General features: G+C 49.2%; 1 protein-coding gene across 4 annotated transcripts; it reads left to right on the top strand.

Moving 5' to 3' along the window:
* Positions 1-4,652: 4,652 nt before the first annotated feature.
* Positions 4,653-26,220, top strand: ST14 (ST14 transmembrane serine protease matriptase). 4 transcript variants are annotated; one of them, XM_079326728.1, is made up of 21 exons: positions 6,028-6,142; positions 6,980-7,111; positions 7,160-7,321; positions 15,360-15,519; positions 15,741-15,868; positions 16,428-16,498; positions 16,913-17,073; positions 17,507-17,542; positions 17,819-18,056; positions 18,192-18,331; positions 18,739-18,836; positions 19,294-19,403; positions 20,202-20,332; positions 20,589-20,693; positions 21,648-21,755; positions 22,111-22,224; positions 22,411-22,536; positions 22,911-23,097; positions 23,752-24,026; positions 24,321-24,457; positions 24,993-26,220. In XM_079326728.1, the coding sequence occupies exons 3-21, from the start codon at positions 7,265-7,267 to the stop codon at positions 25,152-25,154; spliced, it is 2,544 nt and encodes an 847-aa protein (XP_079182854.1). In that variant the 5' UTR covers positions 6,028-6,142; positions 6,980-7,111; positions 7,160-7,264; the 3' UTR covers positions 25,155-26,220. The 4 variants fall into 4 exon arrangements, with proteins under 4 accessions (XP_079182856.1, XP_079182854.1, XP_079182855.1 ...); XM_079326730.1 differs by lacking the exons at positions 6,028-6,142; positions 6,980-7,111; positions 7,160-7,321 and adding an exon at positions 4,653-4,893; XM_079326729.1 differs by lacking the exons at positions 6,028-6,142; positions 6,980-7,111 and having other exon boundaries at positions 7,147-7,321.
* Positions 26,221-26,814: the final 594 nt, after the last annotated feature.

A 26,814-nucleotide genomic window follows, 5' to 3' on the forward strand; every position in this document is an offset into this window, starting at 1 on the left:
TAGAAAAATGTTTTAATCCTGTATTTACCCCCTTTGCAACTGACTCATCCCAATCTGAGTATTATTGTTAGTTATGTGGAAAGACCAGATGTGTGTCAATCCAGAGGTAGTAGGCTTAACCTGTGCTTTGAATTTCTCAATAGGTAAATCTGAATTTCTCACCCCAAGACTGCATTTGCAGCTGCTGATCCTTCCAGAGGAGAATTCATTTGACCTTCCTCCTGTTCCTGTAGGGTCAATCACTCTCTGGATAAAGCCATTTGGACTTGTGAACTAGTAAAGGAATTCTGCATGAGTAGTGCAAATTTGGACTAATGATGATTTAATTTAGGGGTGACACAGATTATGTCAAGTTACCCATTCAATGTGGATAAATTCGTTATGGCCTGGATTAATTTTGTACATGGCATCCTGCATTGAGGCATGAAAACTGAAACTCAGTCAGAGGTGTTTTAAGAACCAATTTGTTTCTTTATGTCTGAAAGTGTTCACCAAACAATTTGGTGAGCCTTGCACCCATATCTCCTAATGTTACTTTTTCTCACTGCCCTCCAGTTTGCACCTGGAGCAGAATAAGGCACCTGCCAGACCCAAGTTCCTTGAAGCAGAAACATGCTGGTCCTTCAGAGCTCCAGGACCAGGTGGTTTTGCAATGACACTTAGAGAAGGTGCCAGCCAAATCCCAAAGGAGCATCAATAAGTGGCTGTGCTGACCCACAGCAAGGCCATCAGGGCCTGGAAAACAGAAGAGCAAACCTGCTGGAGATCTCAGTGTTCTCCCTGCATACTGACAACTGCTTGAGGAGTTAATCTGGGACCTGCAAGGTGCTGGCATTGTTTGAAACTTGGTAAATAGCTTTAACATTCTGTTTGTCATTCTGAAGCAATTTATGGCAACAATGGAAAAATTAAATTTTTCAGTTTATGCTTGGGGAAGCAATGGCTGCTTGGTACTTACAAGACATGCATACAAAAGTATGTTTCTATATCAGAAAAATATGCTTGATTACTCAAAAAAAATTTGCACTGAGGTCTTTTAAACTGCTTAAAGCAAAGTGCTTGTAAGTCAGCCTGTGGTGAGAATTATTCTTGTGTACTCAGTTATACAGTGAAATTATTGGTATGAGACAGTCACAAGCCCTCAAGTTACTGCAGTTTTATGACTGACTGACCTCCCTTTTCACTTCCTTTGTGTATGGAATTAAGTTATGTTTCTTGGCTGGCAATGTCCCGAGTACCTTAATGACAATCACTAACTTGGTAAACTGAGCTTTTGCTTCTGTCAGTGCTCCTATACTGAGAGTGGTTTCCAACTTAGGATGGCCCCTGAAATGGCTGTGAAGGTTCTGGTGCAAAGGCTGTTACCTGTCCTGTCACTTTCATAATTTCAATGTCATATGCAGCTTCTGTCCTTTACCAAAAATCCTAAACTTAGCTGGGCTGTTGTTCCAACCTCAACTAGAACAGCTGGGAGAAGGGAAGGTGTTAATGTGCAAAGCTAAGTATTTCCCAAAAAGCCCTAAGTACTTCCTTGGCAGAAAATTAGCACCCTTTTCCTTTGAAAGGCATCAGGAAAGTTTAGTCTGTTTTCAGGCAGTGGTGACCAGGAGAGCCCCCAGTCAGAGGGATGAATCCTTTGTAATTATAATTACAAGGCTGAATTAGGTTGATAAGATCCATTGTATTCTTATTTTTCAACTTGTGTTGTGGAGGTGAGTCAAAGAGATGTGGGGAGGGTGCAAGGGCACAATTTTCTGCTCACTTAGCAAACCCAGGCAGTCATTCCAGTGGGAAGGAAACTTCCACTGACGGTGTTTATGCACCTGAATTTTAACCGTTTTGTCAAGAATTGCAGAGTTTGCATTAGAACTGGATTTAATCCCTGGTTATCTTTTTCCTATTTTTTTTTATGCTCTAAGTCAAGCATCATAGAGAACGAGTGGGTGGAAACAGTGGTCCCAGTTCATAGATTCTCCAAGGGAAGTGCTCACTTCTCTCAGGATTTGAGACTGGTTGCAAGGTGAGGCAGGTTTCCCAACATCTCCCTGCCATCTGATGGAAGGAATCTGAGGGCTCTCCTTCAGCCCTTGGGAGTCAGCAACAAATATATGAACTTCAAAGAATGGCTCGGTTCACCAATTTTTCATGCAATGAGAGAGATGTATTTTGGATATTACAAAAACTCAAAAGACGCCATAATGCTAGAATAGATTATTGTGAGAGGAGGAGAGTTTCCAGACAAATATTATACCCAGATATGCTGCTTTTGGGGTGGAAGATGGACTAAAGCAGGTCTGCAAGCATGATCTGACCAGCAGGGGATTCTAGCACCATCCAGGAGAGCACAGATTGGTTCTCACCGCTGCCAGACTGAGATCTGGGGGAGAGCTCACAACCTGTTTTCCTGATTTAGGTGGATACATCAACAGCATGTGCAGTGTCCAGCACCCTGGGACAGCTGGAAGGTCAGGCAGGTCGTTGTCTGAAATACAGCAGAAGCTGGTCCATAAAACAGCAAAAATGCTCCCTATGTACCCACATCCCTGATCCTGTGCACTGACAAAGTCAGGGGAAACAAGGGGAGTTAGTGAAAAGTCCAAGCTGCATGCTTTGTCTTTATTTGTAATTCCCGACACAAAGTCTGATCTTGTGTGTGAAAAACACGGTTCACTGTTTTGGGAGAATTAAAAGGTTTAATAAAAAGACAATAGGAGACATACATAAAGCAAAGGGTTAAAACGGCCGGGTGCTTGGCATGCTGCCAAGAGCACACCGCTGCTTCGGGAACACCCCTTTAAATACGTTTTACAATCCATCCCTTTATTACATATTCATATTCATATTCATGCATAGTCAACTATTTCTGGGAATTGTTTAGCATGGCCACTCCTTGGATCCGCCTTTTTAGAGCATGCGTGTTTCTTGGCTTGTGGCTTTATTCTTATCCTTATCTCTTTTAATTTGGGTGGTGGTCCAGTTGGTGCGTGTTGACAATTGTCTTGTCAGCTGCAGGGTCCTCATCACATGTTCACGGACTGTTATTTTTTGACTAAGCGGGTAGTTTAAGCATACTATTTCTAAAAACTTATGTCTTTTACTATTAACCAAGACTATATCCACATAGAAATGCTATTTTAACATTATACATATAGCATTTATCCCAATACTTGCAAAGAGCCAACAACATGCCATACATTCATAACATTGTGGAAAATAAGGAGGCAGGGCAGGTGAGCTGAGGCAGCTCTGTCTGTTAATAATAAACAAAAAAGAAATGGGCAATTCCAATGCATTGTCTGCATCTCTGCTTTAAGCTAAGTCAAGGTCTCAGTTTACACATTCGCAGCTCGTTAGAAGACAGACTTTACCTGGCTTGGAGCCTTGGGCGTGCCCAGTAGTTTCGAAACACTCGGTTCCAGAAACCAGGCAGTCAGGCCTGTCCACTCTTTGCATTTACAGTTTGGCTGGCAAACACTGCTGCTGCTGATTCAGAGCTCACAAAAGAGGTTCTCTTTTTGTGGTTCTTTTTCACGAGCCATTGAAGATCTCAAGAAGACCTGGCTGTCTTTATAGTCCTGGCAGCAAGCTTTCATTCTAGTGTTTTCCTAGTGCTTTGTATTGCTTTGGGAGCCCCATGACCGACAGGTGGTCGGCACCAGAAGCAGAAGCACAGGAAATGACCCCCCTGGATTTTGAAAGTGAGTCCAGGAGCTGTCTAGGGTGTATTAGAGGCTGTTCTCATGCCCGTGTCATCCCTGGGATGGAGCAGGGCACAAGACCCATTGGTTCTGGCCAGCTTTCATGATCTCAGGAGGATAAAGCTACTTCTGATCTCTGCCAAAATCAGGTTTTGGGGTCAGGGCTCTCATTCCCGATCTCCTGAGAGAAGCATTTGAGATCAAAGGAGAAATTCCCATCCAAACGGCACAGTAATCCTTGAAAAGCTTTGGGAAGTGTCACTTCCCTGTTCTGCCCCAAAGCAGCGTGTAGCAACTTGAGGGCAACTGACGACACTTTTCCAGCTCCATTTTCCAGTCAGTAATTATTCCCTTGCACTGCAGATAGAGAGGCTGGATCAGCCCAAGACAACTGTGCCCATCCGCAGCGGTACCCGGCCTTTGCTCTGGGAGCTGCCTGTTCATCTGGAAAGCACAGCACTACTGGTTCTCCTCTCCTCCCACTGAATCAGCCTTTTATTTACTCTTTGGAATGCAAAGTAACAGGACACCCTGTGAGTTTTATCTCTCTCCGAATCTTTTGTAATGCTTTGGAAGTTGCCAGACCGGATTGAGCGTTTTAGATGAGGTGGTTTCGGGGTTGCCTGGCAGGAATCTGGGTGGGAGGGCACTGTCGCTGAAATTTGAATTTGGGAGTCGCTGTAAGAGCACAATCCTTGAGGCACACTACGGGAAGGAAAAGCCTTTGTTCCTGACTGAATCCGGCCCGTCGCTGGTGTGGATAGATGGTGCTCCCATGCTAGAATTCCTGGCAACTGCCTCCACCAGAAGACTTTTTCCCCGCAGGCAGCTGGCCTTCATTCCTTATGTAAGCAGTTCTTCCCTTCTTTCAAGTGCATGGCATTCCCAGGGCTGGGAGCTGATGCGGAAGGATCCTGCCTGCCCAGACCGTGTTTGCTGCTCCTGCAGCTGATCCTCGTCTGGGGTTCGAGCTCAGGGCGATTTAGGTCTTGCAACTCTCAAAGATTCTGACCAAGCCGGACTTGGCTCTCAGATTTCAGGGCTCTCTTTCCTCCCAAACCTCGGATCTGCTCTCAAGATGCTGTTGTGGCTACACTGAGACAAAGCGAGGAGGAGGTGGCAGCTTTTATTGGATAAACTGGTTCCAGCGGGAACAAAGAAAGCCTTTGCAGCAGACTCCTGCCATTGCATGCGGGTGAGTGCCTTGAACTCTATTGCGTTTTCATTGTGCCTCGGCTGGGCTCAGCATCCTTCAGTCAGCCATGGAAGTCTCTCACCAAGAAAAGCACGTGGTAGACAGGTTGGGAATTGTTATTGCATGTTCTGGGGCTGTGCAGTGCTCAGGAGGGAACCTGCTCCCATCACGGTGACTCGGTAATGGCTGCAGCACAGCCACGAAGGAAATCCCTTTGCTCCAGTAACAGAGAAACGGGAATCCTGGTATTGAGGCCTCAAACCAGCTGCCTCCCAGCTATATAATATTTACATTTAGCACGTGTATTGCTTGCTGGTTTTCGCCACGGTGATTGGTGTCCCCTTGTTCAAAGACGCCTCATGAATTAGTTTGTAAAATGTCAGTGGTTTGAAATGGCAGAAAACAATGAGCATTCACAGCTGTGTTGAGCTAGGGATTGTGGATTACATTTCACATTTTGGCCTCATCATCCACATCCCTGAGCCCGGGTGTTTGCCTGGTATCAGTCTGGAGGAGATCAGTGGATGCGCCAAACAGGAAAAGTGTGTAGAATGCAGAAGCAGTGGTTCAGCTGGGAGCAGCTGCTTTGTACCCAAAATATGCTGTTTCACGGGGGTGTTAAGACTGGCTGCAACCAGGCAGGTAAGGGAGTGGCTGTTAAAACGGGGCAGGGCAGGGTTGGGTATCGGCGGGAGCACTGAGAGCTCCGGACATCAGCAGCCTGACTAACACGTCCCATTTTTAAGGGGAGTACCTTAAATCCAGGGGTGCTTCCTCCTGTGCCGTATTCCGCGGTGGGTGGAATTCTGGCAGCTACTGAGAGCACTGGGAAGGCGGTGGTTTATATGTTTCTACAAGAGCACAGAAGTTATGTTGTGTTTTTCACCACAGCAGGATCAGAGACCTCACCTCGTCTCTATTATTTAAAAAAAACCCCAAAATCCACCTGTAAAAAGCCTGCAAAATTTCTGCTTCGCCGGAGGCAGAATTTAGAGCAAGGGAAAATGAAGGAGATTCAGCAAGGATTTTCCTGCATGTGGTCAGCTACTCTTGTTGTACCAGAACAAGATTTCTGGGAAATATTAAGTGTTCAGGTGTTAAAAAAATTCAATTTCAGGGCTGGATGCAATTGGTGTTATAGGTTTGGATCGGCAGTGGGGTGGCCATTTCAGCTTTTGATGGGCATATCACATATTCGTATGGACTGTGACATGTAAGATGGAGAAAGGAAGAACCTTTCCATGAAAAAGTGAGTTTGATCCAGCTTTTTTAACCCTGACTTGCTCTTGAATGTGAGAAACCTAAATGTCAGAGTGTATGTGTATGAATTGTCTTTTCAAGAAGGGGTAAATGGTGAAGTAAGACTGAATGCAGCTTTCAGTGTTACAAATTCTTTCAAACCTCCATTAGAGAATTCTCAGAACCGCAGTCCCTCCTTTCCCTCTCTGTTGAATATTAAACCACACAGTCCCCAGGGGCTGTTGCTGTGTGAGCATGAGTGCCACATTTGTGTGCACATGCAGTTTCTGCAGCACTGCTGTGTTGTTAGTTTTGTATCTGGTCTCTGTTAGCCAAGAGAATGCGCATTCCTACGGTGCTGTAGCCTTGCTCAGGGCAGGTTTCAGGCTGGGTAAAGGGAATATTTTGCTTCTGAGTGTACCACATGTTTTAGGGAGCATGAGGCTTGTCTCTGGGGTAAACTGCTCATGCTGAGAGTGCCCTCTTTGCTGCAGGGTTTAATAGCATGATAATGTTGTCACCTGAGGAAGGATGAGACCCTGGATACCCAAAATTTTCTTTAGGAGTTGTGCATTTCTGCATGCCAGCCAGCCTTCCTACCAACTGCAGAGCAGCTTTTCTTGGTAAAAGACAGATTTTTCTGGTTTCATTTCCTGAAGCAAAGCTTGTGGCTGAAGGATCTCTTGGATGATGCAGAGCTGATGCGGGACTTTTGGGCGCAGGTTTTTGAGCACAGTGTTTTCCCTTATTTCTGTGGAGAGGAGGGGGGGAGCCTCGGCTGGACACAGAGTGCCACAGTGGAGTGGCACAGCACCGCAGGGTGTTTCCAGCTGCCCTCACCTGCCAGGAGCACAGGAGGGAGGAGCCGGGCACCGTGCCCAGACCGGAGTCACTGTGCTCAAGTCACCGCACCAGGCCAGAGCCACTGCACTAGGCCGGAGCTGCCGCGCCCAAGTCACCGCGCCAGGCCGGAGTCACCGTGCCCAAGTCATCGTGCCCAGGCCAGAGTCACCGCGCCAGGCCGGAGTCACCGTGCCCGAGTCACCGTGCCCGAGTCACCGTGCCCGAGTCACCGCGCCAGGCCGGAGCCACCGCACCATGGCGGCCTGAGCCGTGCCATACTGCCCTGGCCATGGAGTGCAGCCGTCCGGCCAGCGGGGCCGGGGTGCGGTACAGCACCCAGCTGCAGGTGAGAGCACACCTGGGCACGGGGAGCTCCCACAACACCTGCCAGCCTTTTGCTGAGGTGCCTCGTCCTCTGCTTGCTCTGGGTTCTTCAAGCAAGGTGGGTTCAAGGTGGCTCTGGATACCTCAGGAAGGGGGAGATTGCAGCTGACCCTTGGGTAAGGTCGGAAGAATCTGTCTGGGGACATTGCTTGGCTCAGCAGAGCAGAAAAATAAAAAACAGCTTTAGGGAAGTGGAGATCTCCACCTGTCTGTGGAGCCAGCTTTAGATCTCCTCAGTGTCGGTGCTTCTGTTGCTCCATGGATTTTGGTTTCAGCTTAAGCTGAGGGCATTGGGGTTGTGAGTAAAGGTAAACTCCATGCTGGTGAGCTGTGTGCAGAGCCTGGCTCTGGGTTGTTTAGCAACAGATCCAACTAAACCTGTTCAAGCGTCGTAAGGGCCAATTTTATCCGAGGGCTGTGGGACTTCATTAATTAACCTCTGCATAATCAGTGTGTTCTGAGACCTAAGCGAGCTTCTTGTGTAGATCTTCCTGGCTGAGGGTCAGGCAGGGACAGCTGAGTTTGGATTGCACCTCCAGAGCCTGTTCTGTGCCACAGCTGTTCCCTACACAGGGTTTTGGGTTAAAGCAGGACAGCAGCATTTCCCACCCCACCTGCAGGCTGTGTGGTGTCTGTCTCCGAGGCCTAGCTTCAGTAGTTATTATCTTGCAGTAACGAAGGAGCTGCTGGTTCTGGCACTGGTCAAAAAGCTGGCCTGCAGCAAGAAATTTTCCCTTGCCTCCAGTCTCACTGTCCAGTGTGTGCCATGGCTGGGAGTGGGAAGGAGATTCTCTTGCTGAAGCAATTCAGCTCAACGTCCTTGTTCCTGGCCAGGTCAGAGTGGCACTCGTGTGACCTGATCTTCCCTGCCTGGCTTGTTCTCCTGGCAGAAGGTAGCTTTGTGCTCTGATCTGTCTTTATGCAGGACTGAGGGCTCGAGCAGGTCCCTTCCCTGGTTTTGGATCAGTTTTCCCCTGTATCAGTTCAGGAGGGGCTGATCTGATCCAGAACTGCTTCCTTGAAGGCAGGAAACAACCCAAGGAGTTTGTCACCCATGGACTGTTGTTGGATTTGACCCCTTGCAAATATGAGAGTGGAGGAAATGAGTGGTTTTATAATGTCTGTGTCTCCTCCTGTGCTGGTAAAGAGCTGCAGTAGCTCTTGGCCTGAGGAGAAGTTGCTGCTCTTCCTTGAAAAGGTGCAGAGTGTTTCTTTGGGGTAGTGGCTGACAGGTGAGCTGCTGCTCAGGCCAGTTTGGCTGCAGTTGGTGCCAAAAGCAAACAGGGATAAGGAAGACACAATGAGTAAAGGGCTGAGGCCAGACCTTTGCTTAGCAAATTAAAGATCACTCTGTAAAACTCTTGAGGGAGCAGCGAGAGTGTTTTGAGGGCCTGGCTGTGGGGAAGGTACAGGAGCAAAGGTTCTCCCCTTGCCTAGGGTAGAATGTATCATTTCCATCCAAAGGCCACCGGGGACAGACTGGGAAATAATGCCCTGCAATATCCAGGTCATAGGCTGGGGTGGGGAGGGAGCAGCCAACAGAGATGGATTTGGCAGACAGACTTTCTGTTTGGAGGTGCTCATGTTTTCCTTGCTGTTCGCTTCAAACATTGGAGACTTGTGGTCCTGATCCACCTCAGAACTGTAGAAATGAGTGAAGTGTCACGAGGATTGTGGAGGTCAAGGCTCAGCTGCTTTGGTTAAGCTGCTGGAGGTGGTTCTGTTTTCCAGACAGTCCTGTCTGTACCAGGAAAGATGTACAAGCGATTTAAATGAGCTGTTTGCATCTGTGGTGTGTTTCTCTGCTACTCTTGGGACATCAGTGTGTTGTAAGGAGGAATTTCATGGCTCATAGCTACACAGATCAGGGCTGTAGGGTACCTTTATTCCTAGCTTCTCCCCTACCATTGGTAAGACTTAAGTGTAAAATTCTCTGCTACCACAGACACACAGAAGCATGGTAGCTTTTTCTGAGCTGCTGTGATGCAGGACAGCTGCACCAATCAGCCCGGATGGGGCAGCAAGCCAAGCCTATGCTATCCCTGCAAACATTAACATGAGTTTCTTCTGTAATAAACCTAAAGGAATTTGGTTTCTCGTATGACTCAGGGTGGTCACAAGACAATCAAATGCTCTAGAAGGTTAAGCTCAAGCTTGTTGTGTGAAATAGTTGTGTGTGACCTGTATCTTTCACTATAGCACCTGCCCTCCGTGCCTGGAAGATACACAGTCTGGAGGACTCTGTCCTTGAGCTCTTGCCCCATATTCCCTTTTTAGTTTTGATGTCATCATTTTATAGCTTCATTGCCCTTAATACAGAACTGAAGATAAAACCAGTGTGTTAGCAAAGTTTCTTCAGTGCTTTACTGCCCGTGGTGGGGCAGCACAGCACAAATACGCCTTATGTAGGCTTTGCTCCCATGTGAGCTGTTTCCATGTGTTCTTATCAAGCATGAGAAATGAGATGGTTCTTATTAGATTGTTCTCTGGAGGAGTAGTTGGGGTTTGCAGCGAGAGTTGGTGTAGGAGTTGATTTAAAGGTGGTGTAGCTGTACTTGAGCTACTTGGGTGAAGTGAGTTGCACATGCTATTTACATTTGTTTTACTTTTTCTGGTGGGAAACAGGCTGTTTCTCCTCATGCCAGCACCACAAAGCTGGTATTGGCTTTCAAGGTGATCCAGGAATTCTCAGCTTTTGAAAATACAACTTTACTGGCTCTTTTTGCCCACCCTGTTGGTTTTCTGAGCTCTGAAATGGCTTGCTGACTGTGTCCTGAGATTGTGGTTGAGTCAACAGGTTTTATTCCCCTAGTTTCTCATGTGGTATTTGTTTTAGTTTTTATTGAACGCCAACTGAGGCAGGTGTGGCTGGAAAAGGGGAGGTGGGAATCGCCTATAGAATACACAGGCTGGGAACTGCAAGTTGTAATTACCCTCAAGAGTCTAACCATGCTTCCATGACTCTGCTTCATCTCCAACCTCCCTATGCCTCCTCCAGCCTGGCATTTTATGGGTTACTTTTCTTGGTTGTGTTCATTGATATCAGATAGTGATATTTTTTGCTGTGAGATTTGATTTGATTGCACACCTGCTCTTACCTTGTATGGTCTGGCTGCTGGTCTGCCACAGAACTGCTCAGGGCCAAAGCTGAGTCAGGAGTTGGGAGAGTCAAAGAAGTAGGTGAATCTCATGTCTGGCGCTGTATGAACAAATTCCCTGGTGGTCATAAAGGACAGGTGAAGCTAATGGCAAGGGGCCCAGTCCTTCTGTGGGTCAGGCTCCTGTGAACAGATGCAGACCCTGAGGGAGAGATTGAGCAGCTGTTTTGGAGCAGAGGGGAAGAGTGAGGGATTTGGTGCCTGGGACACATCACCATCTTGGTGGGACTGCCAAACAAGGCAGAAACCAGCCTCTGTGGGGGATGCTGATCACAGAGGGACCCCTGCTTTGCACACATCATGCAGGAGAGCCATACTCCATGGTGTATCTCAGACTCCCTATGATCACCCACTGCAGGAGGATCTCTCTGCTTTCCTGTAAGATCTCCAGTGCAGAGCTGGTTCCCGTCAGCCCCATGTGCCAGCTGCATTTCCTGCTGACAGAATTAGTCACTTCTGCATCTGGTTTGTCCAGTTGGACAGAGCACAGTCACTGTCTAAAAATACATTGTGTGGCTTACAGAAGAGGGGTGGGAGGTCTACCCTTCCCAGGATTGAGCTTGGACTCTGCATGGAGGAGTAGGAGCCCTCCAAGCACTCTATAAATCCATCTATGTGCACTTGTTTTCCAAGTTTCTTCATGGAGTTGGAACTCCAGGAGAAACTGAGGCATGAGAGAAATGGGGCAGTGCCTGTCTGAAACTTTCTCTGGATTGGTTTTTGCTGCCACAGCCGATGCTGTGACCATATCCCTCTGACCCTGTGTGGGGAGCTTGGCTATACCAGCAAGGACTGAGTGAGGAGGAGCAGGAGGAAGCAACTGCTCCAGTGACTAAGGCAGAGAGAATATCAAGGGAGGTTTTCTTTTAATAATGTTTATTGGAGCAGTTTCCTCAAGAAGGGTGAGACAGTCAGAACTTGAGTCACTTGGGGCTAGAGACAGTTTCTGGAGGAGCCATGGACAAGGTGAGAGCAGGATGTGTTCAGCTCTTCTCTAGTTTACAGCTGCCACTGTTCAGAACATGCGAGAGAGATGTGCAGCAGCCATCAGCTACAGGAAATTAACATTGCAGTTCTCTTTTTTTTTATTTAACTGAGATCTTTGAGCATGTCTTGCATGTGGTTTTGTCTAGTTTCCATCTAGCTCAGAGGATGGTGACAGGTTATTTTTCCTTCTGGGTGTTGGGAGTAAAGGAGATGTGGAACACAGAGAATTAGAGGGGCAGAGGCTGAGCTGCACTCCTGGGGCACAGGCAAGTCTGGTCCGCAGGTCAAACGAGATGTTTTTTGTGCTAAGTGTGGGCAGGGAGATTTCAGCCTCTTAGAGGCTCAGCTGAGACCTTCCGTATGGCCTGATTCATCATTCCAGCAGTGCTTGCAGGATGCTTCAGATCCTTCACTGGGTATTGGGAAGAGTGTGCAGGAATGACTGTTGCTTACCCAGGCTGTGATAGGTGAGGACTCTTCACACAAGTGTCTGTGTTGGCTGAGGAGCACAATGGCATCCATAAGGTATGGGAATGGGAGAGGATGAGAGCTGGAATACAACATAGGGTGAGGATGGAGGGAAACCTCTTTGGATCGTGTCTCCTATCTGCCTGTAGCCGCAGGGTAACTTCTAGCAAGTAACAGTGTCAGTGGCTGCTTGTGTACCTTGTACTGGAGGAAAAACAAAAGTAATCTTCCCAGAAGTCCCTGCACTCCTGTCATTTCTCCTGTGTTGCTGCTGGCTCAGTTTTGGAGCAAGAACAAACTGACACAGACATGCTGTAAACTCGCAGGTTTAACATTTTTCATCTTTTTTTTTTCTTCTTTTTTTTTCCCAAAGAAAGCAGAGAAATTTCCTAAAGAAACAGCAGATGGTGAGTTTTCCTGCCTGATTTCCTTGCTCTCAGGAGCAGTGCATGTGCCTGTGTGTGCTGGAGGCAGAAGGGAGCTCTGTTTACCTTCTGATTTAATCACAGCAAAGATTTTCTCCCTGGGAGAGTTTTCTCTCTGCAAAGACACAATCTTTAGCTGAAAGGGGATGCTACAATGCATCAGCCACATTTTTGTGCAGTTTTGTACAGCAGAAGCTCCTGCTTGCCACTGATCTTAATTTTTTTCTGGCAGTTTGGTGAAACTGAAGTGTAGGAATTTTGCAGAGGGCTGAAGGTCCCTTCAGCTGAAGGGTTTTCATATTGGTTTTCTTTGCAGTTCTTTTACGCTGGCTCCAGGAGGTCTGGGGAAACTGATATATCATTTAAGCCCCTGAGATGGTCTTCTTGCTGCAGGCTCCTGTAGATCTTAATGAAGAATTAAATAATTTGCTTTCTGCCAACAGCAGCAATGTCTTGGAAGTCCTGAGAAGGCTCAGCATTGTGAGCAGCCTGTGGAGAGAGAGAGAATGTGTTTTCAAGTTTTGTGGCCAGTTTCTTCTCTTTACCGGGTTGGGGGTGTGTGTGGGGGGGAGAGTTGTTACATGATTGGAAAACTGGTAGGAGCCAGATGGATGTTTGGAAGGCATCCATGAAATGTGTCCAACTCCAGGTAGTCTTGACTTTAAGAGTTTCTTGATTTAGGATGTCTCTATGTATTTAAGCTTTATTTTGTGCGTCATCTGTTTCAAAGTTTCCTTGAGTTTTTCATGTATAATCAGAAGCTAAACAGGATTCAGAGTATTCCCCATGGTATTGTCCTCTGCAGCCCTGCTAGGTCTGTTTATTTTGGAGGTGGGCAGATTTTACGGCTGGAAACAGTTCTTTCTGCCTATCCTTATGCAGTAAAACTCAAAAATGAACAAAGGCTCCTTCCCTGAACCACCAGATGGGAAACTGGGCGGATTCTGAGAGCGGATGGTGTGAAAACTTGTGGGTTGTTCTGGTCTTGGTGGTCTTCTGTTTTTTGCAGAGGCTTAAACTTACAGAGTCCTTGACAAAAATTTGGACTAAGGTGCTTGCCACTTCCCTTTCTGTTGTGAAGGGCGCTGGGCAAATACTGCAAGTAGGAGAGGCTGCAGTGGGGTGTGGAGGGTGGGAGGAGAGCACAGGCATTGGGTGAAGAAAAGAGCAAAAGAAACGGGAGAATGGTTCAAGTGGGAGCTGGGGCTTCCTGCCAGGCAAGGCTGAGAAATGATAAGATGAAGCACATACTGGAAGTTCAGTGAGGAAATGCAGTAGGGATGGCTTGTTCCTTATGTCTGCACAGCAAGATCAAAGGTCCCTCTGTTAGCAGGATCCCCTTTGCTAGTTGTTTTTCATAGAATCCCAGAGTGGTTTGGGTGGGAAGGGACCTTAAGGCTCATCCAGTCCCACCCCCTGCCATGGACAGGGACACTTTCCACTGTCCCAGGCTACTCCAAGCCCTGTCCAACCTGGCTTTGGACACTTCCCGGGATGAGGCAGCCACAGCTTCTCTGGGCAACGTATGCCAAGGCTTCACCACCCTCAAAGGGAAGAATTTTTCAGTATCCCATCTAACCCTGCTGTCTTTTAATTTCAAAGCTGTTCTCCTGCGTCCTATCGAGCTATATCCTCCCTTGTCTTCCTGATTGTAGGGGCTTGTCACATTTGCATCAAATTGGCTCAAGCTGTTGGAGCAGGTTTGTGTGAGCTCTGGGCCAAGAGAGGGCAGGCAAAATCTGACCCTGTGTTTGTGGAGGCATCGTTACCCTTTGGGAGTGCAGAGCGCATGGAAATACCGCAGATTTGTGCGAGTTGAAACTTTGTGCTGTGGTTTCCCTGCTCAGGTTCCAGAGGCCAGGAAGCCTCTGAATACCTGCTAAGGAGAAAATAGAAAGGTGGTGAGCAGAAAGGTGAGGGATCCTCCTGTTTTGGGCTTTTGCAGCAGACGCAGGGCCTTTCCTGCCCAAGTGAAGACAGATCGGAAGCAGGTGTGGTGAACTCTGCCCACACCACTACCACTGCTGGGAGGAGAGGAAGTGTGAGGGTAGGTGCAGATTCAGGCCCCCATGATGTCCAACAGTACCAAAGATGCTGTGTGACATCCTCTGAAAAACATGTGGGGCTGCAGCTATTCCAACCCCTTCTGAGTTAGAGATGCAGATACATGAGCAGGGCAAGGATGGAGGAACAGAACAGAAGGTGGAAGAAAATGAACCCTGGGGCACCAATGGTTTTACAGCTGATAGAGAGCTCAATGCTTCAACTTCCATTTCCTTACCCAGCCCATTATGGGATGGTGATGACAATGAGAGCTGTGTCATTCCTTGTTCCTTTCTTTGTCTTGTCCCAAGAGCATGGCTGCTCATGGGCTGTGGAGATGTTTTGTGTGTTCATCTTAGTTTTCCGGTTTATTTCATTTAATGAGTGTTTTGCTGGATGGGAGATTCCAAGCAGAAACACAGGAGTCCTGATGGCCCAGGAGGCATGACATAGAGCTGTGAAAAGTAAAGGAATGAAGCAGCTTGATCTCTTTTTTTAAGGAAATGCTATTTATAGCATGCTGTGCCCCACGAGCTCTGGGTGACACACCTGCACACAGCAAGTGTTTTGTGCGGGTGAATTTTTCTCTGCAGTTTCATCTCCTGAGGCAGATCTTGGAGCTTGTGGGCTTGTGACCTGCCATGGTCACGGAAGGGTGTGTGGACCTGCCTCTGGGTTTGCTTGAGTTGTGACCTTATATTAGGCCCAAAAAGGAATTTTAGGTGTGTGCAGAAAAGCAAAGAGGAAACCTTCAGGGTTTGTCCTGCTGTGGCTGGGGAGCTGCCGATGCTGAGGTTAGCCCTCGGTGCTACTGCATTCCTTGTCCCTAAACCTGCTTCAGGCTGCTCTGAGGCTGGACCTCCCCAAGCCAGGTTTTGGGAATAGCCTTCCCACTGTCCTCCCTTCCCTCCTCTCCCAGGACATGAACAACCTGGACGAAGGGGTGGAGTTCCTTCCTGCCATGAACTCCAAGAAGATGGAGAAGCGCGGCCCAAAGCGACAGGTGGTCGTCACCGTCCTGATCATCGTTTTTGTGCTTGTCTCCCTCACCGCTGGCCTCCTGTTTTGGCATTTCAAATGTGAGTGTGATGTCTGGTGGGTGGTGACATGTAGGATGACACCCTGGGATTGTATCCATCCATATGGAAAAGCTTTGTTACTGATGTTGCTCACATGTGGCCTCTTAAGCTCTGGATATACCATTTCCACCTCCCTGCCCCACTTGCTGTCATTGGGGATCTGCTGTGACACCAGTCCCAACTCTGACTGCCCCTCCTGACCCTGAGCTGTTCCCTTTCAGACAGGAACACACCCATCCAGAAGGTTTTCAATGGCCACTTGCGGGTTCTGAACTGGGAGTTCCTGGATGCCTATGAGAACTCTAGCTCTCCAGAGTTCAGTATGCTGGCCAAGAAGGTGAAGAGCACGGTAAGAGGTTTCTTGCCTCCCTCCTGCAGGCAAGGTATTTTCCTCTTGTCCCGTGGCCATGGGGATATGCCATGTAAGATTCCTTGGAGCTTTCCCTGCTCACTCTGACACACTGTCTGGGAACAGGGACCTTCTTTGGAGCTGGATCTTGGCATCCCAGCTCCAGCCCAATGCCATGGCATCTCCCTGTGCCATAGGAGCTGCCAGGGCATGTGCTAGAATCACTGGATGAATCAGGGCCAGGAATTGAGGCAGAAGGGTGTCTGAAGGAGGCTGAAGCTGTGGCTGGTCTTGCCTCTTCCCTCACACTTGGGGATTCACTTCCCCCCAGGGAAGAGTGGGGTGAGCTGTGTCAGAACAGGCTATGATGGGCAGCTCTGGGCTCTTCTGGGGCTCTCAACTGTCGTCCTTTCTTTCTTTGGCTCTGCAGATTCCTGCACCTAGGGATGCCAGGTATGTGCCCTGGTTTTCCTTCTTAGGCTTGAAGCTCTGTCTGTCTTTAGCCTTTCCTTTTTCCTCACTTCTAGACATGCTGAACACTCCTTTTTAACACTTTCAGGTGGAGGAGATCTACAAGAATCATGCTGATATTGGTCCTTACCACAAAGAGACAGTGATCACTGCCTTCAGGTGAGTGTTAGGCACTGCCTGAGTCCCATCTGGGATGCTGGGATATCGCATCAGCCATTTACCCTCCTTCCTGGGATGTTAGGATGGAAGCACCCCAGTAGTCATCCCGAGTGATACAGGAAAGGGTGAGCAGTAAAAAGTGACCTGAAAATGCATTCTATTTTCTGCCAGATGTCTTGGGAAAATCAAAGTGTGGTATAGTGAACTGCAGTGGGCGGTGCCTGGCAGTATTGAGAGAGACTCCCTGGGCTGGCAGGGGACTCTGCTGTTTGCTTAACTTGTCATTGAAACTCTCCATTCCCTTTGGCCAGGCTCCAAAAATGAGTCATCAAGTAGTCTGGCCCCTTCTTCTAGTGGCATTTGAGTCCTCCCATGTCTGTCCTTGCCCTTACCCTACACTTGCCCTTTCCATAGTGAAGGCAGTGTCATTGCCTACTACTGGTCAGAATTCCTTGTGCCCAAGTACCGGGAAGAGAGCCTGGACAGGGCGATGGCTGACAAGCAGAGCCTGGTGCAGAGGTGGAACCCCCGCCTGAGAAACCCCATGCTGAAGGTGGAGTCAGTCATCGCTTTCCGTGAGTATTGGTTCTGCTGTCCCTGGGCCTCTGTGTGGGACCAAGTGGGATATCTCCCTGGAATGAGAAGGTGCTAGTGGCAGCCCTCCCTTGGGAAAGCCAACCCTGAGGGTGGTGTAAGAACCTGGATGTCACAGCACAGCTTAATGGGATGCCTGAAGGGGGCTGCATGGACCTACTCCCCTTTGCTGGAGCCCTCTGTGTTCTCCTCTGAGCTCAGGGAAGAGCAACAGGGATGAGTTCTCCCTCTGCAGATGAAAAGTTTGCGCCTTCAGCTCCCAGAGGCCAGGCAGGAGCAGCCTCCCCTTCCAGTTTGCAGGGGGAGACTCGCAAACAAGGCCAGATCAATGATGATCTGAGGAACAACCTCAGCTTTGTGCCCAGGGATTTCCCATAGCCCAAAGGGTGATGTCAGCTCTGTTTTCTCCTGCAGCTGTGGACCCCAGCATAGCTCACTCTGCCCGGGACAGTAAGTACAGTTCTTCTTTGTCTCAGTGGTCTCTTTAGGGTGGTGTTTCTCTTGCAGGATGGGGAAGGGTCTGGAGAGAGGTGCTCTGCATGCAAGGCAGACCCCAGTGTGCTCCTTGGAGCTGGTTTCGGGTTGGACAGACTGTGGCACAGGCCTTGCTATTACCAAGAAGAGCCTTCTGCCCTGGGATAACCTGCAGGAATTACTCTCTGCATCCCAGGGAAAGGCAGGGCAAGGCTTGTTTGCCTTGTTAACTGTTCCCTACTCTCTGGGCAGACAGCTGCATGTTCTCCCTTCACGCCAAGGAAGGGGAGGTCACCAGTTTCACCACACCGGGCTTCCCCAACAGCCCATACCCCAACAATGCCCTCTGCTACTGGGCATTAAGGGCAGATGCCAGCTCCACCATCAGCCTCACCTTCAAGACCCTGGAGCTGGAGCCATGCAGAGATGACAGTGACTACATCAAGGTGTACAACTCTCTGAGCCCCGTGGAGCCCCATGCTTTGGTTAGGTGGGTGTTCCTGTATGGCATCAAGTCCATGGTGATCCTAAGATGTGCTGCTCCTGCCCCTGCTCAGAGCTGAACTGTGCTGCTTGAGGCTCCCTGTGCAGCAGTGCCTTATGGATTCTGTCCTTTGCTTCCTAGACTTTGTGGGAATTATGCCCCATCCTACAACCTGACCTTCCTGTCCTCCCAGAATGTCATGCTAGTCACATTGGTTACCAACAAGGAGGGGCGATTCCCTGGCTTTAAGGCTGAATTCTTCCAGCTCCCAAAGATGAAAGGTGAGCAGAGGCCTTGGCCTGCTTCCCCATCTCTTCCTGCCATGGGCAGCTGAACAGGGAGGTGGCTGTGGTGAGCTTGTCAGGGATGTTTCCAGGGCTGGAGCACCTGGAAGCAGGTCACCTCTTGGCACTTGTCTTGCATACTGTGTTCTTGACTATGGTAATTATGTCCCCCAAGGAGGCAAAAACGAGAATTATGTTGGATTTGACATACAGATTGATGTGTACAGGAAACACCTAATTGATCTCCTGTGTTCTCTCAAGCCTTGGAGCAGAGTGCTCTCTCCAGAGGGTGACTTAACCTTGTTAGTGACTGTTGCCTCTGCCTATGATGACAGCCAGCTGAGACTTGGAAAATCATCTCTACATCTAGATCTCTAACTTATTACCTTCCTGCTTGTGTTTAGCTTGCGGTGGGTCCCTGAAGGGAGAGAGCGGCACCTTCACAACTCCCTATTACCCAGCACACTACCCGCCAGACACAGACTGTGTCTGGAACATCGAGGTGAGATGTTCCTCTCTTTCCCTTAACAAGTGTGTCAAATAACCCTGATTGTACATGACATGGTGCAAGAGAGCTCGCAGCAGCTGGAGCCCAGAGGCTCCAAGTCTGGCATGACTGAGGGAGTCTTTTGGAGCTGGGGGCGAAGGCAGAAGAGGTTATGAGAGGCCAGAACCCCATAGGAGCCCATGAAAAATCCTGTAACTTCACACAAGAAGGATAAGAGTGTGGGCTTTGGGACAGGCCGGTTACTGGTGGTTGACCAGTCTGGCTTCCTCTATATGCCCGTTCCACTGGGGCCGGGGTGATTCAGTGACTGCTATGAAGCTGATTCTTTTCCTGCTGTCCTCTTTTCAGTTGCCTTCTTTCCTTCCCTCAAGCACAACCCTCTTCCTGTGAAACTATTCCTTTTTCCCTGCTCCAGAAAGCAACATCCCACTGGCTGTGCTTCCTTTTGCAGGTTTCCTCTATAAAGAATGTCAAGGTGCGTTTCAACATGTTTTATGTGCTGGAGCCTGGGATCCCAGTCAGCTCCTGCACCAAGGACTATGTGCAGATTAATGGCACGAGGTGGGTGTTGGGTGGCTGAACCCATGAAGAGGTTACACAGAACCTTGTGCTTTCCTTAATCTGCTCTGGGAACAAGTGTGCTGGTACTGTCAAGGCTGGGAGGAGGCAGCATGATGCCCAGGACTGCCCCATGATGAGTGGAGGAGCCCCACACTTAGATCTGTGTTGTGCTGCAGTTGAATCCCCCCCAGATGCTGTGGAGCATCACAGCACACAGCTCATATGTGGGTAGGCAGGAACATCTGAGATGGGTTTGCTTGAACAAGTAGCTCTCTATTCTCAGGGCACTCCTATCTTGTGATGCATTTCCTGATGCATTCCCCAGCCTGATATAAGGCTGTCTGTCTGGGTCAGACAGAAAACTTGGTACCTCACAGTCAGGTGATTATCTTATTTCACAATGTTTTGGACAAGGAAGCTGACCCTGCCTCAGAGAAGGGGTTTCAAAATCAGCATCTGCCTCTGCAGTGCTGCTCATGTACATGATCCCACCCACCCATGGTGAGATGAGTCCAGTGTATCTGAGATCAGACACATCATCGGGCAGGCAGGGATGTAGAAGAACTTGTTCCCAGTCATTCCTAAGGTTACAGGCTAGTGTTTACAACTGGCCCAAACCTTCTACCAGCAGCAGCAGAATTCAGACCTTGAGACCCAGCAGTCTATGCTGAGGTCAGACCTGCTCCCTGCTCTCCTGCCCCCTCAGCTCCCAGGGTGTGGAGGGAGATCAGGGTTAGAAGGAAGTTTCTTTGGTGCTGGCCTCCAGCCCTTTGACTCCTCTTTGCTCTCTCCTTTCAGGTACTGTGGGGAGCACTCCCAGTTTGTGGTGGCCAGTACCACCAACAGAATCGAGCTCCTGTTCCACTCAGACCAGTCCTACACAGACACAGGCTTCTCTGCCGAGTTCCTATCCTATGACTCCAGTGACCGTGAGTTGAAACCCTGGGGCTGGGGTGGGCAAAGTGATTTCCCTGAGATCTGGAACTATTCCTCCTCTGTCCTTACACTGCCCTGTAAACTGGGAAGCAGCCTTTTTCAGGGGAATAGCAGCATGCCTTGCTTTCCTGCAAACCTCTTGGTCTACCTGCTGTGTTCTGCTGTAAGCAGGCATAGGGAATTCGGCGGAAGGAATGTAGAGGGGACACCAAGAGGGCTGATGTGTGGTTTTGTCTTTCCCCCTTTCAGCCTGCCCTGGCAAGTTCACTTGCAATACTGGCCGCTGCATTGACAGGAGCATGCGCTGTGACGGGTGGCTGGATTGTGTGGACGGCAGTGATGAGAGGTCCTGCAGTAAGTCCAGCCTTGGTTTCCCTTTGGCACAGCATGGGAAAGGCCATGCTGCCCCCGGGTGGTCAGGCTTGTTCTGGGTAATGTGACTCCCTGCTGGCTGGAACCAGCACTGCCTCCTTCCTCCAGGCTGGAGTGAGACTCGGTGTAGGATTTGGATCCTTTCTCAGCATAGGAGCTGTGGGCTTCTGCCAATCCAACCCTCTCCCAGTGGCATTGCCCTCCCTTTCCAGTTCCTCCCAGCTGGGAATGTATTTTTCTGCTGGTTGTAGATTTGGGTAAGCCGCGTGGTGTGGAGGGACACGTTTCATTCCTCAACTGGGCAGGCTTTGCAGAGCTCCTCTGGAAAACCTGTGGGACACAGGGAGAGTTGCTTCTTTGTGCAACAAGTTTTGCTCCTGCATTTGCTGAGCTGTTGTATAGTTAATGTTACTGTCCAGGGTCTGCAGTTCATTAGAGAGGATAGGATGCCCTGGTTTGGGAGGCACTGCTTGCAGCAATTGCTTTGCTTCCGTATTGCCTCTGGCTGTCCTGCTGTTGTGATGTCAGCTTCAGCTTCCACTGCTTCAGACACAACAGCTCCAAATGGCTTTGTTCTCCAGAAAAATAGAAATACTGTGATGTACTTGAGTGGTGTGTATGTATGTATACATGTACAGTCCTGAGCTGATTTCTGGGGTTCCCAGTGCTTGCACACCCACTGGAAAAGCTGCTGTGGTGGGCGGGTTGCTGGTGACTCCACAGATACCTTTGCAGGCCTTTCCCTTAATTTCTAGCATTGGAACAGCCTGCTCAGGGGAGTCACCCATCCCTGGAGGTGTCCAGGGAATGACTGGACATGGCACTCAGTGCTCTGGTCTGGTTGACAAGGTGGTGATTGGTCTCACGTTGGACTTGATGGTCTTGGAGGTCTTTTCCAACCTAAATGATCCTGTGATTCTTACTGTCCTCTTCCAGCCTGTACTGAGCAGCAGTTTAGGTGCCAGAACGGCTGGTGCAAGCCCAGGTTCTGGGTCTGTGACAACGTGAACGACTGTGGTGACAACAGCGATGAGCTCCAGTGCAGTGAGTGACTTACCCCACAGGCACAGAGGGCTGAGGGCTTGTGCAGGCACACAGGGGGTGATGGGGTGGTGGAGGCATATGGATGGAGGGAAGCAAGTGCTGTGCTGGAAATGAGCAGGCGTGGCAGGGGCACACCTGTGCAGGTGAATGAGAGCTCAGAGGAAAGAAGAATGAGCAGAGGTGTAGGAATAAAAAGGGCTGAATAACTGAGTGGTGGAGTGCAGTCTGAAGAAGAGACACAGTATGTTGGAGCTGCAGAGGCTTTACTTGTCTTGGGGAGCAGAGCTGGATACAGCTGAATGCTGAGGTGCTGCAGGATTCATGCCCAGCCTTCAGAGCTGCTCTCTGTCCCCAGGCTGTGCAGCTGACAGCTTCAAGTGTGACAACGGGAAGTGTGTCCCCAGCACACAGAAGTGTGATGGCAAGGATGACTGTGGGGATGGAAGCGATGAGGGCAGCTGCAGCACAGGTGAGGATGAGCTGCAAGGTGGCTGACATCAAATGCAACCTCTGACCAAGTTCCTTGGGGCTGGGCACCCTCCTGTGTGTGTTTGCATGGGGTGGAAATGCCCTGGGGGAGGGCAGAAGAGGTGAAGGTGAGGTGACCTCCCCAGAACTGGGTCTAACCTCTGTGGCTCCTTCCTACCTGCACCAGGCCTGACCACAGTCCCCTGTAAGAAGTACACGTACAAGTGCCGCAATGGACACTGCATCAACAAACAGAACCCTGAGTGCGATGGGGAGCAGGACTGTGAGGACCACTCTGATGAGGACAACTGCAGTGAGTGCCTGAGGAATGGGGAAGACATAGTATTCTGGGCTGGGCCTCTCAGAGAAACACACTGGTGTGGCAGAGACAGCCCCTGGGTGTTTCTGTGCAGGACCTTGATCTGGAAATATTCAAGCCACGTTCTTTAGCTGCCTGCAGAGAGTCTGTGTTGTTCAGGAGGGCTTAGATGGGTAATAGGGAGGCTTATCTCCCCTTTACAGAGTTGGCCAGTAAATGTAGCTAATTTAGCATCTGTGCAGAAAGCATCAGCTCTTCCTGACAGAGGTAACAGGGCACATGTGCTGTCAGGCGTCCTGGAGGAACAGAGGGGAGGCATGGGATGGGAACAGGAGAAACCAAGCACTCCTTCTCCTTCTCTGCCTTAGACTGTGGGCTCCGCTCCTACGTCAGAAAGTCACGGATCGTTGGTGGGCAGAACTCAGATGTGGGAGAATGGCCATGGCAGGTCAGCCTGCACGTCAAGGGCCAAGGGCACATCTGTGGGGCCTCACTGGTGTCGGCGAGCTGGCTGGTGTCAGCAGCACACTGCTTCCTGCCACTGCAAGGCATCAGGTACCGACCTCACATCCATGTGCTTCCAGATATTTCACAGAATCACAGAATAAGCTGAGTTGGAAGAAACGCTCAAGGATCATTGAGTCTAGCCCTTGGGCCCTGCACAGCACTGTCCCCAAGAGTCACACCATGTACTTGAGAGTATTGTCCAAATGCTTCTTGAGCTGGGTCAGGCTTGGTGCTGTGACCACTGCCCTGGGGAGTCTGTTCCAGTACCTGACCACCCTTGGGGGAAAAGAGCCTTTTCCTGATATCCAACTTAAACCTCCCCTTACTCAACTTCAGACTATTCCCTCTGGTCCTGTCACTGGGCACCACAGAACAGATATCAGAGTCTGCTCCTCTTCTCTCCCTCACAAGGAAGTTGTAACTGCAATGAGGTGTCCCCTCAGTCTCCTCTTCTCTGGGCTGAACAGACCAAGTACCCTCAGCTGCTCCCTATACAGCTTCCATTCAAGGCCCTGCACCATCTTCACTGGCCTTTGGAAGCTCTGTTATAGTTTATATTATTCTTACATTGTGGCAACCAAAACTGCACACAGTATTTCAAGATGGATTCTGAGAGGCATTACTCAAGGAAACTATTTAAGGTAGTGAGTGGTGCTGTCTCTGAGATGAGGTCTCACCCTGTGTTTCATGACCCCCATGTAGGTACTCAGAGCCCAGCCTATGGACAGCCTACCTGGGGCTGACAGACCAAGGTGCCCTCGGTGGCCCTGGTGTGCAAACCCACAAAATCAAGCGCATCATCTCCCACCCCCTCTTCAATGACTACACCTACGATTATGACATTGCTGTGCTGGAGTTGCAGAGCCCTGTCACCTTCACAGATGTCATCCAGCCCATCTGCCTGCCCGATGCCACCCACAATTTCCCTGTGGGCAAGGACCTGTGGGTGACTGGATGGGGAGCGACTGCAGAAGGAGGTGAGCACTGGCATTGGGGCTGCATTGATGTGTTTTAAACAGGTTGCCAAGAGAAGCTGTGGTTGCCACATCCCTGGCATTCCAGGCCTTGCTGGACAGGGCTTGGAGCATCATGATCTAGTGGAAAGTGTCCCTGCCTGTGGCAGGGAGTGGAACAAGATGGGCTTTAGTTCTCTTTGAATTCAAATCATTCTTGGATTCTACATGTCTATGATTTCTGTGTTTCTTGAGGGAAAAACATGGAGCTGCTTTAAAAGGTATATTTTTACTTAAGCTACTCCTCCATCTTGGCAGGCACAGGAGCCTCCATCCTGCAGAAGGCAGAGATCCGGCTCATCAACCAGACTGTGTGTAACCAGCTCCTGACAGACCAGCTGACACCACGCATGATGTGCGTGGGGATTCTGACTGGTGGTGTAGATGCCTGCCAGGTAAGGCAGCACCTAGATTTAGTGCTGGTTCTTGGTTATTAGGCAGGAAGATAGGCCTTTGCTCAGCCCTACTCATTCTGGTACTTCCACTTATATTTACATTTTTAACATGAAACAAATATATGGGAAACCTCCTGGATTCATACAATGGACAGATTACAATGGGCACCAGCAGCAAATTGTGTCAGTGTTGGACTTAGACTCAAAATCGACAGCCCAAACCCACAGGATTTAGACTCCATCTCACCCAGTAGGACATACAACCGTACTCCAACTTCTGGCTGTTATTCAGTCTTAGTTAGCAAGCCAGTCTGCTTGACTGGTATTTTATAGCTCTTTATTCTGGCATTGTGGCTCTTTTTGTCATGCTTAAATATTTGTTTGAAGGAATGACCAAAAAATTGTAATGACAACTGACTTAGATGGGGATTTACTGATTGATTATTTCTTGCTCAGTTTTTGTGATTGACTTTAACACTGTGCATGAGAGGTATCTATGAGGTTGGTACTTATGCTCCTGTGTGGTTCTGTGCAGGGAGACTCTGGGGGGCCCCTGGTCAGTGTGGAGCCAAGCAGTCGGATGTTCCTGGCCGGCGTGGTGAGCTGGGGTGATGGGTGTGCCCAGAGGAACAAACCTGGGGTGTACAGCCGGCTCACCAGCCTGCGAGGCTGGATCCAGGAGCACACAGGCCTCTAGGAATGGATCCCTGGCTGGACACCTCTTGGACAGCACTGGCTGGAGACACTTCGCAGTGCCAGCCATACACAGCCTCTACTGTGAACTTCAACCTTCCCTCTACCTCGCTGCCTGGGACTCCATGTGCAACCAGAGCTGATGGTTTGGTTTAGCCCTTAGTCTTAGAAATCCATGCTTGGAGAAGTTTCCCTTGGGGGGTAAGCTAGTTGCAGCTCCCATGAACAATTTAAATGAGCCACCATTCAAGATTACATATAGTAATAAACTTTTTTAAAAATCAAATTAAAAAGAAAAGACCAACAGTTTTGTGTTTAGAGGCAAACTTTACTGCACAAGTTCAAAAACATATATTCTAACTCGTGCATTTGTTTTCAAATGGCCGTCCATACTCCCTTCTCTGGTGTTAAGCAATAGGGAGGTTGAAGGGAGGTCTTACATTGTTTCGGGGGGATTCCCTTTGGGATCCCTCTCTTGTCCTACACCATGGTCTTCTCCTTCTCTCCTCTGTCCAACTCTGCTTCTGGCATGGCCAAGTCCAGGGCTGGGGAGCTGAAAGAGAGATGTTGGGCTGAAACATCTTCACTTACCTCGGGGGAAGCCACAAGCAGAGTTCAAATGCCATCACTCATCCCAAAAAAGCTATGGGCAGAGCTCGAACACCATCACTCCTGTGAGGGAAGCCACAGGCAGAGCTGCTGGCACACATGGAGACCCAGAGCCATTGGCATCACCACACTGTGCCTTAACATCACACTGAGCTGATGCAGCTTCTGCTGAGCCCCAGGTGCCTGGAGTCACTGTGAAGAGCACAAGGGCTGCACTGAATTCTTCCTGGAGTGCTGCCCATAAGGACAACACCTGTGCACACCAGCCTTACACCTATCTTACTTTTGTAAAGAAAAATGTGACTTGTGAATATGCTGATTTTCTTCCTTTTTCCTCTATAGTCTGTTCCTACCCCAGCAAAGCACACTCCAGTTGAGTTTGTCCCTTCCTTACCTGTAAATACATTGTTTTGTAAAACTCTCAGAACTGAGATGCTGCAATAAACTGGGATATTTTCTAATACTGTGGATATGTGGTTTTCCTGAGCTTCTGTGCAAGTGTTCCTGAAATGGAAATGTGTAGCACAGGCCCCCAGTGCTAAGGGGGAAGCTGAGCCTCTCCTACTAAAACACTTCACTGCTGCTATGCACAGCAGCTCTACTGTATTGGAGAGACATGCAGAGTCTGGGGAGAAATCTTCAGAAGAAACAGCTGTAAGGGCTCATAGGAGCATGGTTTGTGCCTTAGCCCTCTGCAGAGTTGTTCTAGAAGTTTGCAGAGGTGATGGCTTACACAGCACTTAATAGGTGAGGCAGATGATGAACAGTTGCTACCAAGCAGCCAGAGTGAGTCAACCACACCAACACAGCTCATACAACAGCCTTTGGACTGTGGGCTGCTGAGGCTGCACTGAGATGAGAAACAGCTTCCAACAAGAAAAACGTCATGAGCATCTTCAGGAAAACCCACAGCCCATGAAGCATCCAGGACAACACATGACCATTAAATTATAAGAGCCACCTTGGTGGCCTTCAGCCTTGTCTAGTTAAATGTCCAAGCTCAAACACCTCAGACAGAAGTTATTTGACAAGAAATTTACACTTCCCATAATGAA

This window comes from Erithacus rubecula, assembly GCF_903797595.1.
Source record: "Erithacus rubecula genome assembly, chromosome: 25".
NCBI classification, from domain to species: Eukaryota; Metazoa; Chordata; class Aves; order Passeriformes; family Muscicapidae; genus Erithacus; species Erithacus rubecula.